Source organism: Erythrolamprus reginae, chromosome 5 (assembly GCF_031021105.1).
Source record: "Erythrolamprus reginae isolate rEryReg1 chromosome 5, rEryReg1.hap1, whole genome shotgun sequence".
Classification (NCBI taxonomy): domain Eukaryota; kingdom Metazoa; phylum Chordata; class Lepidosauria; order Squamata; family Dipsadidae; genus Erythrolamprus; species Erythrolamprus reginae.
In genome coordinates, this window is record NC_091954.1 from 64,554,832 (window position 1) to 64,570,497 (window position 15,666).

The 15,666-nt window shown below is 37.6% G+C and overlaps 1 protein-coding gene across 2 annotated transcripts in view; it reads left to right on the plus strand.

Annotated features, from left to right (window-relative positions):
* Positions 1–13,852, plus strand: part of SLF2 (SMC5-SMC6 complex localization factor 2) — a 62,264-nt gene extending 48,412 nt beyond the window's left edge. For both annotated transcript variants that reach the window (XM_070752845.1, XM_070752843.1), the window contains 9 exons: positions 500–605; positions 2,133–2,309; positions 2,936–3,033; positions 3,136–3,220; positions 5,035–5,148; positions 8,770–8,847; positions 12,006–12,092; positions 13,205–13,273; positions 13,568–13,852. In XM_070752845.1, coding sequence (XP_070608946.1) covers positions 500–605; positions 2,133–2,309; positions 2,936–3,033; positions 3,136–3,220; positions 5,035–5,148; positions 8,770–8,847; positions 12,006–12,092; positions 13,205–13,273; positions 13,568–13,603 — 850 coding nt within the window. In that variant the 3' untranslated portion in view covers positions 13,604–13,852. The remainder of the gene's footprint in view (positions 1–499; positions 606–2,132; positions 2,310–2,935; positions 3,034–3,135; positions 3,221–5,034; positions 5,149–8,769; positions 8,848–12,005; positions 12,093–13,204; positions 13,274–13,567) is intronic.
* Positions 13,853–15,666: the final 1,814 nt, after the last annotated feature.

A 15,666-nucleotide genomic window follows, 5' to 3' on the forward strand; every position in this document is an offset into this window, starting at 1 on the left:
TGTAAAGGGAAAATCTCTAATAATTTGAAGTACATCTATTAATTGCATTTAAGTAAATTAATTTTAAAATTAAATGTAAATGTGAAGTAAGTCAAATTTAGTTTGTGTTCTGGCCCATCTTACTTTTAGAAGTGGGTTTTCAGTTTGTCAGTCAAAGTGCAAAAATCCCACTTCTGGTAAGTGTGCACACATACACAAAATTCCTCTTTTGATGATGCAGTTCAAGTAAGACCAAAGGTTGAACAATCCTGACTTAAGCCTTTGTTTTTGCGATTTTTCTAAAACTCAAATTGTCATGAATCTGAGACTTGTCACAATATGATCTTCATCGCAACCAAATTATGCAATAAAATTATTAGATTTGAAATTTTAAAATACAGAATATTATTTTATGTTATCCCTTCATTATAGATTACACGTGGGAATATATTACATATTTAACATAGGTAATTAAAAATGTAATAAAAATCTATAGAAACCAGTCTCTTTTTTTAACCAGGTCTGAAATTCATGTAACCGTGAATAAACAATCAAAAAGAGACGTCTGTACAAACCCAACAGCTTTCTTTCTTCTAATAGAGAGCAATCTTTGCAATATAGCAAAGGTAAGAATGGTGCTTTGTTTTTAAAAGTTCTCTGTTGAGTGTAAGAATATGTCTTCTTCAACTGAAAATCATTAGTACCGTGTTTCCCCGAAAGTAAGACAGTGTCTTACTTTCTTTTTACCCCCAAAAGCCCCACTACGTCTTACTTTCGGGGTATGTCTTACATTGGAAAAAAATTGAAAGGGTCGCGTTCCCGAAGGCATCTCCCCAGAGTCCAGAAGGACAGCCGCGGGACAGGAGCCTCGTGAGCCCTTTTCCAAGTTCAACCTCAGGGCTCCAAGCGGCGTGCACGCGTGGAGCCACAGACGCGTGTCGGGGAAGCGTGTGTCTGGAGGGGAGGAGCCGCTCTGCGCAGTTGGGCAAGCCCCACCTGCCTGCCGGAAAGGAGGCGGGCGAAGGAGGGCCGCTTGCAGCCGAGCCTCGGCAGGACTCGGGTTGCTGGGACGAGCGCCTTCACTGCAAACCGCCTTCGCTCAGCTCGCTTCGGACCAGCGCCGTCCTTCGCTTTGCCAAGCCGGGGAAGAGGGCGGTGGCGCCGCGGCGAGGCGAAGGTGAGGGGCGCGCGGGGAGCTTGGAAGCGACGTCATCGGGCTCCCCCCCCGGCAATACCCCCGTGTTTCCCCGAAAGTAAGACATATGTCTTACTTTCGGGGTACGGCTTATATTAGCCGACCCCCTGAAACCCCCGATACGTCTTACAATCGGGGGTGTCTTACTATTGGGGAAACAGGGTAGTAGTTGGAATTTTCCTTGCAAAAGTAGTTCAAGATACACAGGAAAACATTTCTCTAAGATAAAGAAAATTAACAAAAATTTAATATAATAAAACATGAAAAGTTTTTTAAAAATCCTTTATATCAGAAGTCTCCAACTTTGGCAACTTTAAGACTTGTGGACTTCAATGCCCAGAGTTTTGCTGGCTGAGGAACTGTAGAAGTTGAAGTCTACAAGTCTTAAAGTGGCCGAGTTTAGGAACCACTGTTTTATATAATATACAGTAAGACCCCACCTATCGCTGGTGTTACGTTCCAGACCCGGCCGCGATAGGTGAAATCCGCGATGGGGAATTTATCGACTGATAGTACATATTTAAGTATTTATATTGTAATTGTTTGGTAAGTTTTCATTGTTTTAAGTGTTTATAAACCCTTCCCACACAGTATTTATTTTAGATACAGTATTTAAATACAGTATTTACAATTTTAGTGTTGTTGTTTTTTTTAAAAACCTGCCTATCGAGTTCCGCGGGCTGTTTAAATCTGCCAATCGACTTCCTCAGAAACCCGCGAACCAGCGAAGATCCGTGAATGATTTTTCTCATTAATATTTCTTGAAAACCCGCGATGAAGTGAAGCCGCAGTAGGTGAAGCGCGATATAGCGAGGGACTACTGTATTGCTTCATTTAAAAGGTTTAGTAGAATCAAGGATACATTCAGAATGTACAGACACAACTACTGCTTTTGAAATTGAAAATTAATATTGCTAAAAATATTTGAAGTTATTATCTTTCTTTTTCTTTCTTTAAGTTTCTACGCCTGTGTATTAATATGTGTCCAGAGGGTTACACAGACAGAGAAATATTTATATTGCTACTACTACTATTTAAATTAAGTTTGGAAACAGAACTGAAGCAATTTCCACTAGTAGACCTGGAGTGCCTTATTATAAAATTGCTTGAAAGTGTCAGAAACTGGGATAATGAGGTAACTTAATTTCTGCTAATTTAATGCATTTTTAGAAGATCACATTTTTAACATTATAAAAACTCTTGGTATCAATTAACCTTGGGCTTTTTTTAAAATACATGCCCTAATGTTTATGTATACACTGCCTGCTCACTTTGTATTACCACAATAGGCAAACCTGCCAAAAAGAAACCACAATTTATTTTTAGTAGTAAAAAAATAATTTTAACAAATGTTACGCAGATTGGGTAATAATGAAAAAAAAATCTAGAAATGATCTGTAAAAGCTATAATTATTTTGATCATCTGCTATAGTGATGTTAAAAAAGTCTAGGTTGATGTTAAGTACAAATATAATCAGTGAGTTCTATTACATTTTGTGGAACTGATATAGCTAAAAAAATATAGTTAAACTATTTATCAGTAACTGCTTCTAGATGCCTTAAATGGAAATAATTTTGCATAATAGGTGCTAATAGTCAACTTTTGTCTTTTAAACAAATATGAAATATTAAGAAATATTAATGTAATAAGCCAATGCCTGTCAATCACATGTATTGTCTAACAATTGCATACCCACTGATACTGAATTTAGCAATTACTTTCAAATTCTATTAACAAATTTATCTTTCTCTTTTAAAAAGATGTGCCAGTTATCCTTGGCAATAAGTTGTCTATCCAACCACCATCATAATCTTTTGTGGTTTGTTCAGTTTATCCCTAATTGGACAACTCGTGGAAGGTAAAATTTTAAGACAATATCTCATAGTATGCTTATCAGAATTCATGCCAAAAGCACCAAATTATAATCACTCACATATTTATGTTAACTTTATTCTTCTAGACAAATAAGACGACATCTTAGTTTGGTAATAATCTCAAAACTTCTTAAAAGCCATGTGAAAATACCCAATAGCCACGATCATCAGGTAGAGTTTATTATTCTTTCATTAGAACAATACTTTGCTGGAGTTAAGACTTGTTTTCTCAGAGAAGGGAAATTTTTTAATAACATTTTTTGAATCTGCAAGTGCTTGTTGTTGTTTTGTTAAAGTCTTCTGGGAATCGAGCTTTAGTTGCTTAAAAGTGAACATGTTGACATTCTATGAAGATAGATTAGTTGGCCTTCTTCTGGAGGTTTTTTTAAAGCTTCCTAGGTTAGCCTACAGCCCTAAAATTCACTAGTAGTCCCAGGGTTGAATCAATGCATGGGTCTAATAAGCAAAACATAAATTCACATTAGTAATCTCACCATCCTTCTCATTCATGTTCCTTCCATTTCTTTGTATGGGTAAAAAAAAATTACAGTGATACCTCATCTTACAAACGCCTCGTCATACAAACTTTTCAAGATACAAACCCGGGGTTTAAGATTTTTTTGCCTCTTCTTACAAACTATTTTCACCTTACAAACCCACTGCCGCCACTGGGATGCCCCACCTCTGGACTTCCGTTGCCAGCGAAGCACCCGTTTTTGTGCTGCTGGGATTTCCCTGAGGCTCCCCTCCATGGGAAACCCCACCTCTGGACTTCCGTGTTTTTGTGATGCTGCAGGGGAATCCCAGCAGCGCAAAAACGGGTGCTTCGCTGGCAACGGAAGTCCGGAGGTGGGGTTTCCCATGGAGGGGACCCTCAGGGGAATCCCAGCAGCGCAAAAACAGGCGCTTTGGCTGGCAAAAGGGGTGAATTTTGGGCTTGCATGCATTAATCGCTTTTCCATTGATTCCTATGGGAAACATTGTTTCATCTTACAAACTTTTCACCTTAAGAACCTCATCCCGGAACCAATTAAGTTTGTAAGACAAGGTATCACTGTACTTCTCTTTTAGTGGTGTGCAGCTTTCATGTACCTGGGATATGCACCCACTATTGCATAGCAAATTGACAGCTACGCTAGAAAATGGATGAGACATCATTTATTTTTTTATAGTTTACATAACATATTTTATTTATATTCATTATTTTAATTTTCTAATTGTTTGATTTCCTCTATCCTCAGTGTTATGGACTCTATTCTATATTTACTACTGCAGCAAAATTCCTCCCCAAAGCTGCATCTTATTGTGTGATAATATAGAACGAGTGCAAGACATAAGAAGGCACAGCATTTACAATGGCAAAAGGCAGAGATTATGGAGAAAGACAAGTCGGAGATTTAGGCACACTGAAAAAATAATCAGGGAACAGAAAGGGGAACTAGAGCTAGACAAAACAGTGGAAATGGTAGAAATAATGAGCAGAAAGTAAGCTAAGGAGGAACAGAAAAAATGTCAAGGACAGCTGTGCTAAGAGAGAGATTAGATACCAAGTGGAAGAGACATTGTCAGCTGCATCCAAATGTCTTGCTTGGCTAACTATGGCCCCAACACTGTCTTTTTTTCATTCTTGTTTTATTTAAACTTGTAAAAGCAGTTTGTTCAAAGTTGGTGTTTAAATTCTTCATGCATCTTCTGGAGGTTTTCAAAATTGAGATAAAGGGAAGTAGAATCATCATTTACTTTATTTCAATTTGGAGCTGCTCTTACTGATATAGCTCTATTCCTGTGGCTGTGATAGTCCCTCCTGTTATATTCTTGGCATCAAAGGTTTCAGAAGCTGCTTGCATAAATGTTTTGAGAAAACTGCCGCCTCCTCTTCCTCCTGCTACAATGTTTTAGTTTCCTAAAATGATTTAAGATAATTCTTCTCAAGGTTTGGAAAAACCCCATAATGTGAACCATACTGCACTCTGATCTCCCAATAGATGTCATTACTGTGTAAGGAGCTAGTGAAGATGAAACCTTCAGGGCTGTTAAAGAGGCTGTCGGAAACTTCAGGTCACCAGGCAGAGCCTTTTCTTTCTGAATCTGAGCACCAGGTAAAATGTTTGTTTGTTTGTTTTTAAAAAGGGGGGATCTAAACCAGGAGTCTCCAACTTTGGCATCTGTAAGGCTTGTGGACTTCAGGTTGGAGACCCCTGGTCTAAACTATATTTGTGGTTATTGCGATATAAGAGATGCTCATGTTTTATGAAGTCATATAACCAAGTTGCTCTTCTATGTGCAGCAAAGTAAATATGATTAATGTTAATGGACTTCATTTGACAAAATTCCTTCACTGAAAAGGAGTAATGTGTAAGTGTTGATATTAAAAGCAAAGTTGTCTGACCTGATCATGGTTATTCCAGAAGTCTCCTTGTTCCTCTTTTATTTATTGGGAAAGATTATTATTATTATTATTATTATTATTATTATTATTATTATTATTATTATCATTATCATTATCATTATTATTATTATTATCATTATTATTATTATTATTATTATTAATCAGATTTGTATGCCGCCCTTCTCTGAAGTCTCGGGGCAGCTCACAGGGTACAAAAGCAACACAACAAATCTAATTAATTAAAAGTTACTACTAAAATCCCACATATAATAAAAACAGTCAATCAATTCATTCACAACCACACATTGTATCTCGTAAACAGAGGAAGGGGTCTTGATCTAATTGCCCCATGCCTGGCGACATAAATGAGTTTTGAGGCTCTTGCGAAAGGCGAGGAGGGTGGGGGGGGGTGCGAATCTCTGGAGGGAGCTGATTCCAGAGGGCCGGGGATGCCACAGAGAAGGCTCTTCCCCTGGGCCCTGCCAGACAACATTGTCTAGCCCAGTGTTTCCCAACCTTGTCCACTTGAAAGTATCTGGACTTTAACTCCCAGAATTCCCCAGCCAGCATTTTCTGGCTGGGGAATTCTGGGAGTTGAAGTCCAAATACCTTCAAGTGGACAAGGTTGGGAAACACTGGTCTAGCCGACGGGACCCGGAGAAGGCCAACTCTGTGGGACCTAACCGGTCGCTGGGATTCATGTGGCAGAAGGCAGTCCCGTAAGTAATCTGGTCTGATGCTTGCTTGGTGGGTGTGTGGGAGGGAGTAAAATATATATTCTTTGGTTCTGATCAAGCGGAGGTTGCTACTTACTGCCACTACCATGCGATGTGTGTGCAGTTTCGAATCTCTGCCATGCACACATGCACACCCCAACAAGATTTTGCTTCTGGGCATGCGCAGGAAGCAAAATCTCATGAGAGGACGTGCGAGAGAGAGAGATTTCAGCAATTTTTTTGCTTCCGCACATGCGCAGAAGCAAAAAAATTGCCGAAATTCTCTTGTGCATGTATGTATCCCCTCACAAGATTTTTCTTCCTGCGCATGCTCAGAAGCAAAATCTTGCTGGGATGTGCACATGTGCATGATGGAGGTACAGAGCTGCATGCGCAACTCCTTCTTCACTACTGGTGCGCAGTGTGGCCCGTACCAGGTAGCAGTCCGAGGTGGTGCAGTGGGTAGAGTCCAGTACTGCAGGCCACTAAAGTTGACTGCTAGATCTGCAGGTCAGTAGTTCAAATCTCATCACTAGCTCAAGGTTGACTCAGCCTTCCATCCTTCCAAGGTGGGTAAAATGAGGACCCGGATTGTGGGGGCAGTATGCTGGCTCTGTTAAAAAGTGCTATTGCTAACATGTTCTAAGCCGCCCTGAGTCTAAGGAGAAGGGTGGCATAAAAAACAACAACAAATCAATCAATCAATCAATCCAATACTGGTTCTGATTCTTGTAACTCTTTTTCTTTCACTTCAGTGACACCTGTTAAGAAAACACTGTATGATTCATGTTTGGGAAAAAGATTATTCTCCATCTGAGAACTTTGGCACTGCCAAAGATTTTGACATGAAAGTCCTAATATGCGAGTAGCAGTTTGGCTGGCAATAGTGTGGGAACCCACAATATGTGTAGGGTTTTTTAATGGATACCTTCCTTTTTCTAATATAAACGTAGAATAGAATAGAATAGAATAGAATAGAATAGAATTTTTTATTGGCCAAGTGTGATTGGACACACAAGGAATTTGTCTTGGTGCATATCCTCTCAGCGTACATAAAATAAAATATACATTTGTCAAGAATCATGTGGTACAACACTTAATGATTGTCATAGGGGTCAAATAAGCAATGAAGAAACAATCAATATTGATTTACTTAACAACTGCAATGATTTATTTATTTATTTATTTGTTTTTTTATTTATTTATTCATTCCCTTTCCATCCCCCAACTTTTTCTGATATAAGACTCCATACTAATTAGATTACCCCTAATAACTGCCTTCTTCGTGTCCCAGATAACTGATTGTCTCATTCCATCATTTTGATTTATTTCATAAAATTCCTGAATATCTTTCTGAATTTTTTCCTTGTTTTCTTCACTTACTGAGACAATTGTGTTATATCTCCAAATTCTTTCTCTACCAGTAGGGTCTATCTTTATAACTGCCGTTATAGCTGCATGATCAGATATCCAATTACTTTTGATTTCTGCCCTTTTAACTTGGATATTTCCTGTTTTGTTCATGAATATATAATCAATACAAGTAAACTTATTATGTCTTGCTGAACAATATGTCCCTCTATTTGAGTTATCAGCATGTAAATCTATCATATTTAACTTATTCAAATTTAATTGCTTCTTTTCTTTGTTATTAGCTGTTATTTCTACATTGAAATCCCCAGCAAATATCACCATCCCCTTTGAAAATAAATCCAGTTTACGTTTTGCATTCATAATAAATTGTTTAGCATTTACATTTGGAGCGTATATTACCGCTAACGTTATCATCTTTTGATTCATTTTTCCTTTTACAAATAATAATCTTCCTTCTTTATCCCCTTTTGTTTGTATCACCTGAAAAACATTTCTTTGATTTATTAATATGGCCACTCCTTTACAGTTTGTTTTTCCTCTACACTCAAAAATATGTTTCCATTCTTTACTCTTTATCAGTTTATCCGTTTTTTTCCCTTCCCTTATGAGTTTCAGTAAGAAATAAGAAATCCACATAGTTTTCTTTTGCTAATTTCAATAGTCTATATCTTTTCACAGGCGATGCTAAACCATTTATATTCAATGCCATAATTGTTCGATCACCCATAATATTTCCATTTAACCTTTTTCCCTCTTGCAACCCAGAGTTCTGTTAATTTTTTCATTTTTATTAAAGATTCCCCCCATCCAGGTGCCTCCCCCGAGTTTCTCTCACAAGGAGAGAAGAGCGGAAAAAAAATCCGCTGTTTTGGCTAGGCACCTTAAGGGGCATCGTTCCACCGAAGTGCCGTTGTAATTTTAAACAATCACTGAAGGATTGGTAGTAAGTCAAGGATTACTCGTATTTTTTAACCATGTTTTAAGAACATAAATTTTCTTACACTCTTTACAGATGGTTGGGAGTTTGACATTATAATTTTATGTTTTTCCACACAATTGGCACTGATAACTTTAAAGTCTATGCTTGTTTAATGTGCAGTAAGAGAGACTGTGCAGGCCTGATGAAACACTTGAGCATCTGAACTACCTAAAAAGGCCTGGTGGGTTCCTTAGTCCTGGAAACTTGGTAGTCTTTTAAGTCACCATTTTTACTAAAGGTTGCCTGCTTTTTTTCCCCCTAGGCCTATTACCTGACTTATGTCCTCCTTCACTTGGTTTGGGAAGCTAGCAATTTTGAGAGAACCAGTTCCAATCAAAGAGTAAGTAATTTTCTCAAATTCTTTCTTTACTATGTAAAAGGTTTTTTTCCCCATGAAGATACATGTACTGGGGGTTGGAAACCAATGAATTTTGACTAATGCTCTATCATTCACATTTTTGTTTGTTTGTTTGTTTATGTTGTCACATGCGTATTGGTGGTATACAAAGATATAATATTTATATACATGATACTAGTAAAAGACAAACATTAGGACAGGGGACGAAAGGCACGGTGGTTCACTTATGCACGCCCCTTACTGACCTCTTAGGAATCGGGAGAGGTCACCAGTGGATAATCTAAGGGTAAAGTTTGGGGGGTTAGGTATTTCGTACAGTCGAGTTTAGAGCGGTTTATTTTAAGTTTGTGCTCGTGTGTTGTTGTGGTTGAAGCTGATGTAGTCGTTGACAGGAAGAACATTGTACATTATAAATAATAAATAAATGATAAATGATATTTATAATAAATAATATATTTATATATAAAAATAAATAAATAAATATTTCATACACACTGCTGTAATCTTTGATGATGAAGTTTCCATAGGCCAGTGATGGCGAACGTATGGCATGGATGCCACAGGTGGCACACGGAGCCATATCTGTTGGCAGGTGAGCCATTGCCCTAGCTCAGCTCCAATGTGCATCTGTGTGCTGGCCAGCTGATTTTTGGCTCGCACAGAGGCTCTGGGAGACCATATTTGCTTCCAGAGAGCCTCCAGGGGAATGAGAGGGGTTGTTTTTACCCTCTTCCAGCTCCAGGGAAGCCTTTGAAGCCTGGGGAGGGTGAAACACAAGCCTACTGGGCCCAACAGAAACTGGAAAACAGGCGGTTTCTGGTCTCCAGAGGGCCTCCAGGGGATGGGGGAAGCTGCTTTTGCCCTCTCCAGGCATTGAATTATGGGTGTGGGAACAATAGCGCACATGCACGCTCTTTTGGCACCCGAGGAAAAGAAAAGATTCGCCATCACTGTCATAACCATTACTTTATTAAGAAACAAATTGACTGGTATAAAAGCTTCTTTATGAAAATTGGTGAAGATCTGGTTATGGATCTCCAGCTAATACTGTATATGGAGTACTTAAAATATGGCAATAATTGTAGATGCAGGGCGGCTTATGTTATAAGCCGCCCTGAGTCTACGGAGAAGGACGGCCTAGAAGTCCAAATAATAAATAAACAAACCCATTCTAGGACTTGAATTAAATTGCTTGTTGGGCCTTCTTCATACTTTCATAAAAATATAGTGAAGTATCAGGCTGCAGTCACTGACCTTCTGTTCTATACCCTATGCTCACCAGCACTAATTATGTTGCCTAGTTGGCTAATGAAATGTCTACAAACAACCATGTTCAGAGAACACAAAAGGACTCCACAATTTCTAATGTAGATATGGTACCCATGCAAATGATATGGATGCTTTAATAATCCAAAAAGAAGTGCTTCTTAGATGTTTCCGTATATTCACATGTTTTTGAGAGCTCTAACTTGCTTTTTTTTCAAGTTTGTCTGACCTCAGGTTTTAGGTAGAAGCTTTGGGAGAAGTGCTATTGCTAACATGTTGTAAGCCGCCCTGAGTCTAAGGAGAAGGGCGGCATAAAAATCAAATAGATAGACAGACAGACAGACAGACAGACAGACAGACAGATAGATAAATATCTGCTGTGGCTTGAAAAAATTAAATAATTTGACAGGTAGTTATTTACCAGTTAATAGCTATTAATATTAAAGAGCAGTGGTGGCGCCGTGGTTAGAGTACAGCGCTGCAGGCTACTTTAGCTAACTGCTAGTTGTTGTTCTGCAGTTCAAATCTCACCACCAGCTCAAGGTTGACTCAGTCTTCCATCCTTCCAAGGTGGATAAAATGAGGACCCAGATTGTTGGGGACAATATGCTGATTCTGTAAACCACTTAGAGAGGACTGTAAAAGGACTATGAAGTGGTATATAAGTCTAAGTGCTATTGCTGTTGCTAATATTATTTCAATTTATTTTTGCTTCCACCATGATGAAAAAGTTAGATATCATAAATGACTCACACCACAATATCCTAGCTCAAACCGAAGATGCCTGCAGAAATTCTTGACTCCTTTGCTTAACTCCTTTCCTTCCTGTGGACAGATAGGAACACAATTCCAAAAGTAGTACATCCTGTACTTTATGAGTAATACAGTGTTCCCTCGCTTTTCGCGGGGGATGCGTTCCGAGACCACCCGCGAAAGTCGAATTTCCACAAAGTAGAGATGCAGAAGTAAATACACTATTTTTGGCTATGAACACTTTAAACGCCTAAATTGCAATTTTCCATTCCCTTAGCAACCATTTAGATTATTACTCACCATGTTTATTTATTAAAGTTTATTAAAAAAAATATTTATTAAAAGCAGATGAAAGTTTGGCGATGACATATGACGTCATTGGGTGGGAAAAACCGTGGTATAGGGGGAAAACCCGCGAAGTATTTTTTAATTAATATTTTTGAAAAACCGTGGTATAGACTTTTCGCGAAGTTCGAACCCACGAAAATCAAGGGAACACTGTATAAGAGAACTCAACTACAGTGTCCAATCTGATATTTTGCAAATTAGTCCTCAACTTACAACCATTTGTTTAGTGACCACTCAAAATTACAACAGCTCTGAAAAAAAGTGACTTATGATCGTTTTTAATCATTGCAACATCCCTGTGATCACATGATAAAAACTCAGATACCTGGTAACTGGCATGTATTTATGATGGTTACAGTGTCCTGGAGTCATGTGATCACTTTTTGAGACCTGACAAGCAGAGTCCATGGAGAAGCCAGGTTGACTTAACAGTTGAGGTGAGTCACTTAACAATTGGCAAGGAATGTCATAATTTCCTTGCAACAGAAAGATTGGGCTCATTGTGGTTGTAAGTTGAAGGTTACCTGTATTGAGGTAGACAGTGGTTTACCTAGCCAACTTCTAAGCCAGTTAGTGTTGGGGATTTTTAGAAGTGGAAAAACAGAAGAAAAATTCCTAAGTAATTTGTAAACGTGTGACATGATTATATTGCAAAGCACTAGAAATGTGAAATATAGTTCAGCTTTACAAATTTTGGACAAAATATTAATATTTACACTTACAGACTATAGCACCAAGTGGTTGAAATAACCTAACTGTTTATGTCCTTTTAGAAATGGCTGTTGAGACTCTGTAACACCCTAGAAAAACATGTGAAGTGTGATATTAGGGAAGATGTCAGACTGTTTTACAGAACTAAGGTGAGTTTGCCTTTTCTTTTCTCATCCCGGAAGTTATACATTATATCCTCTTATCTTTTAAAATTTCTCTTTACCAGTATAACAATTTACCTTGATCAGAGCAAACACGTTCTTTGATCATTAGGGGAAGGTTTGGTAGGGAAGGTTTGCCTATTTGCTGATGACTCTAAAGTGTGCAATAGGGTTGATATTCCTGGAGGGGTCTGTAATATGGTAAATGATTTAGCTTTACTAGATAAATGGTCAAAGCAATGGAAACTGCAGTTTAATGTTTCCAAATGTAAAATAATGCACTTGGGGAAAAGGAATCCTCAATCTGAGTATTGCATTGGCAGTTCTGTGTTGGCAAAAACTTCAGAAGAGAAGGATTTAGGGGTAGTGATTTCTGACAGTCTCAAAATGGGTGAGCAGTGTGGTCGGGCAGTAGGAAAAGCAAGTAGGATGCATAGCTAGAGGTATAACAAGCAGGAAGAGGGAGATTGTGATCCCCTTATGTAGAGCGCTGGTGAGACCACATTTGGAATACTGTGTTCAGTTCTGGAGACCTCACCTACAAAAAGATATTGACAAAATTGAACGGGTCCAAAGACGGGCTACAAGAATGGTGGAAGGTCTTAAACATAAAACATATCAGGAAAGACTTAATGAACTCAATCTGTATAGTCTGGAGGACAGAAGGAAAAGGGGGGACATGATCGAAACATTTAAATATGTTAAAGGGTTAAATAAGGTTCAGGAGGGAAGTGTTTTTAATAGAAAAGTGAACACAAGAACAAGGGGACACAGTCTGAAGTTAGTTGGGGGAAAGATCAAAAGCAACATGAGAAAATATTATTTTACTGAAAGAGTAGTAGATCCTTGGAACAAACTTCCAGCAGACGTGGTAGATAAATCCACAGTAACTGAATTTAAACATACCTGGGATAAACATATATCCATCCTAAGATAAAATACAGGAAATAGTATAAGGGCAGACTAGATGGACCATGAGGCCTTTTTCTGCCGTCAGCCTTCTATGTTTCTATGTTTCTAGCGTACACTCCAAAGTAATGTAGGCTAACAGTAATATCATCACTTCAGCTTCCAACCTATTCCTAACTTTCTCTCTCTAGGTAAAAGACTTAGTTGCTAGAACGTATAGCAAATGGCAGCAAATGATACACAGTTCTCAGCTTATTCAGGTATGATACAGTAATAGTATATTTTTCGTACAAAATATTACATATTAACAGTTAATAATGGCATAGAAATAAAACTTTCTGGAAAGATTTTTTTTTTTTTGTCTCTTAAGTAGAAACTGTGTAATAACGGGAATGGAATAAAGGGATATGCAGTGTTGGATTTAGACCAATTAAGTTGATTTTAAAGCTATGTTGATATGTCAATAATTTTCCACTGGTTGGTTTAGTGTTTTCAAATCTATTTTAAATGTGTATATCTTTCCATCTAATTCCTTTGACAATCTTTTATTATAGGGTCAGATCCATGACTTTTGGGTTCCAGATATTTAAAAAATACAGGCTGGATGATCAACTGACCAAGAAAATGAGTGGGAAGAACTACACTGTTGTCTAAGAAGAGGCATTCTTGTAAAGTGCACTTAACTCCCCCAATTACTTAATTGGGCAACTTTAGTAAACTTCTTTTTTTTAAAGACCCATTTAACATTGAGAAAGTTGCTTTTTTCTACATGATAATAATATCTGCTTTTTCTTAAGTCAATTGGATGAATACATTAAAAAATAATAAAGGTAGGATTTACATTATCCTTTTTATAAAAAACACAGTTCTACAATCCTACTGTGAAGGAGATTTTAAAAAATGGTGTTTGTTTTCAGTATTGAAAAAGATTGATGACTTTACAATAGTATCAGTTATATAGATGTGAATTTTAACTTAAATTATTAGCATATTGAATGTTAGCTTTTGAAATGGAAAGAAACAGTAATTTGATGGATGACTCAAAAACTAGAGGCCTAATACAAATTGGAAAGCATTTTGGAATTTATTCTGTTAGAGCAGACCTGGGCAAGATGTGGCCCGAGGGCCGGATGTGGCCCGCCCACTGTCTGTGACCGGCCCGCGGAGGTCGGTCCAATTTTTCTAGATAAGAACCAGGTGTTCAAGATCTAATATCTAATATCATATATAATTATAATTTATAATTATAATATAATTAACTCAGTTCTACCCAATAATATACAGTATTGGGTAGAACTGAGTTAATTATATTAGTCCAGCCCTCTAAAACCATCCCAATTTCCCATGCGGCCCTATGGCAAAATTAATTGCCCACCCCTGTGTTGGAGTAAATCTGGATATTTTGTAGCTTTATATTTATAATAAAGGGGTTAAAAAACAGTCCTAGCAAGTCCATGTTGTTTAAATGTTTAAGATTGCTGGCTATTCATACCTAACATTCAAGTATTCATAGATATCACATGCTGATAAAATTGATACAATGATCTTTTATATCAGAATTCATGTATTCCTCTGTTTATATCAGCGGTCCCCAATCTTTCCAGCTTGGCACCCTGACACCATGGGTGCTTGTGCTTGCCCAAGAAGCTCTACTTGCACAAGCTTGGTCTCACTTGGGATGCTCCAGTCAAACGGAGCTTCATGAGCGCAAGCGCAATCTTGCTCTCACAAGTAGAGCGTCACACACACGGGCTCACCCATTTATCCCACAGCCCAGTTTTGAACAGTCCGTGGTCCAGCGTTTGGGGACCCTGATCTATATATAACTTTGGACTAACTGTATGTATTATTTTATGACATGAACATAAAATATATTGTCCATAAGTTTCAGTCTTAATATCAATATAAATGTGTTTGCGTGTGTGTAAATACCATTTGTGTGCAGTTTTAATCTGAAAACTTGTACTGCCATATCTCTAAATAAGCAAAATTTTAGAAGCCATACAAATTAAATTCTTTAGAAATAATATACATAAAATAGTTGATTTTTATATTGACATTTAAATCAAGATAATCATGTCAAATAAAGCAGTGTTTCCCAACCTTGGCAACTTGAAGATATCTGGACTTCAACTCCCAGAATTCCCCAGCCAGCATTCGCTGGCTGGGGAATTCTGGGAGTTGAAGTCCAGATATCTTCAAGCTGCCAAGGTTGGGAAACACTGAAATAAAGAAATGGCAAAATAAAAGGGTATACATTGCTATTATCTAAGTGTGCAATAAGCACCAATAAATCATTCAGGAATTTTATCTTTATTCATTGGATGGTGGTTTATGCCTCAGAAATGTAAATCTGGTTCTGACTTTTAATGCTGTTGAGAGTTTCACTAATACCAATATAAAGTTTTAATGGAAAATACTACTTTAGAAGGAATAAATAAGAATATACTATTATTACTATTATTATTATTCAGATGGGGTAGATTTCATTGATTGTTCCTGCATTCTATGCTTAGGATACAAATAATTCCTGTGGGCAATTAGAAAAATTTTCTGTTCTCATGAGATGTTGTACATTTTGTCTGCATTCTCTTGGCTTCAGCACCTTAGATTGCATTGAAGACTATTGTAGAAAGTATAGTAACTGTCAAGA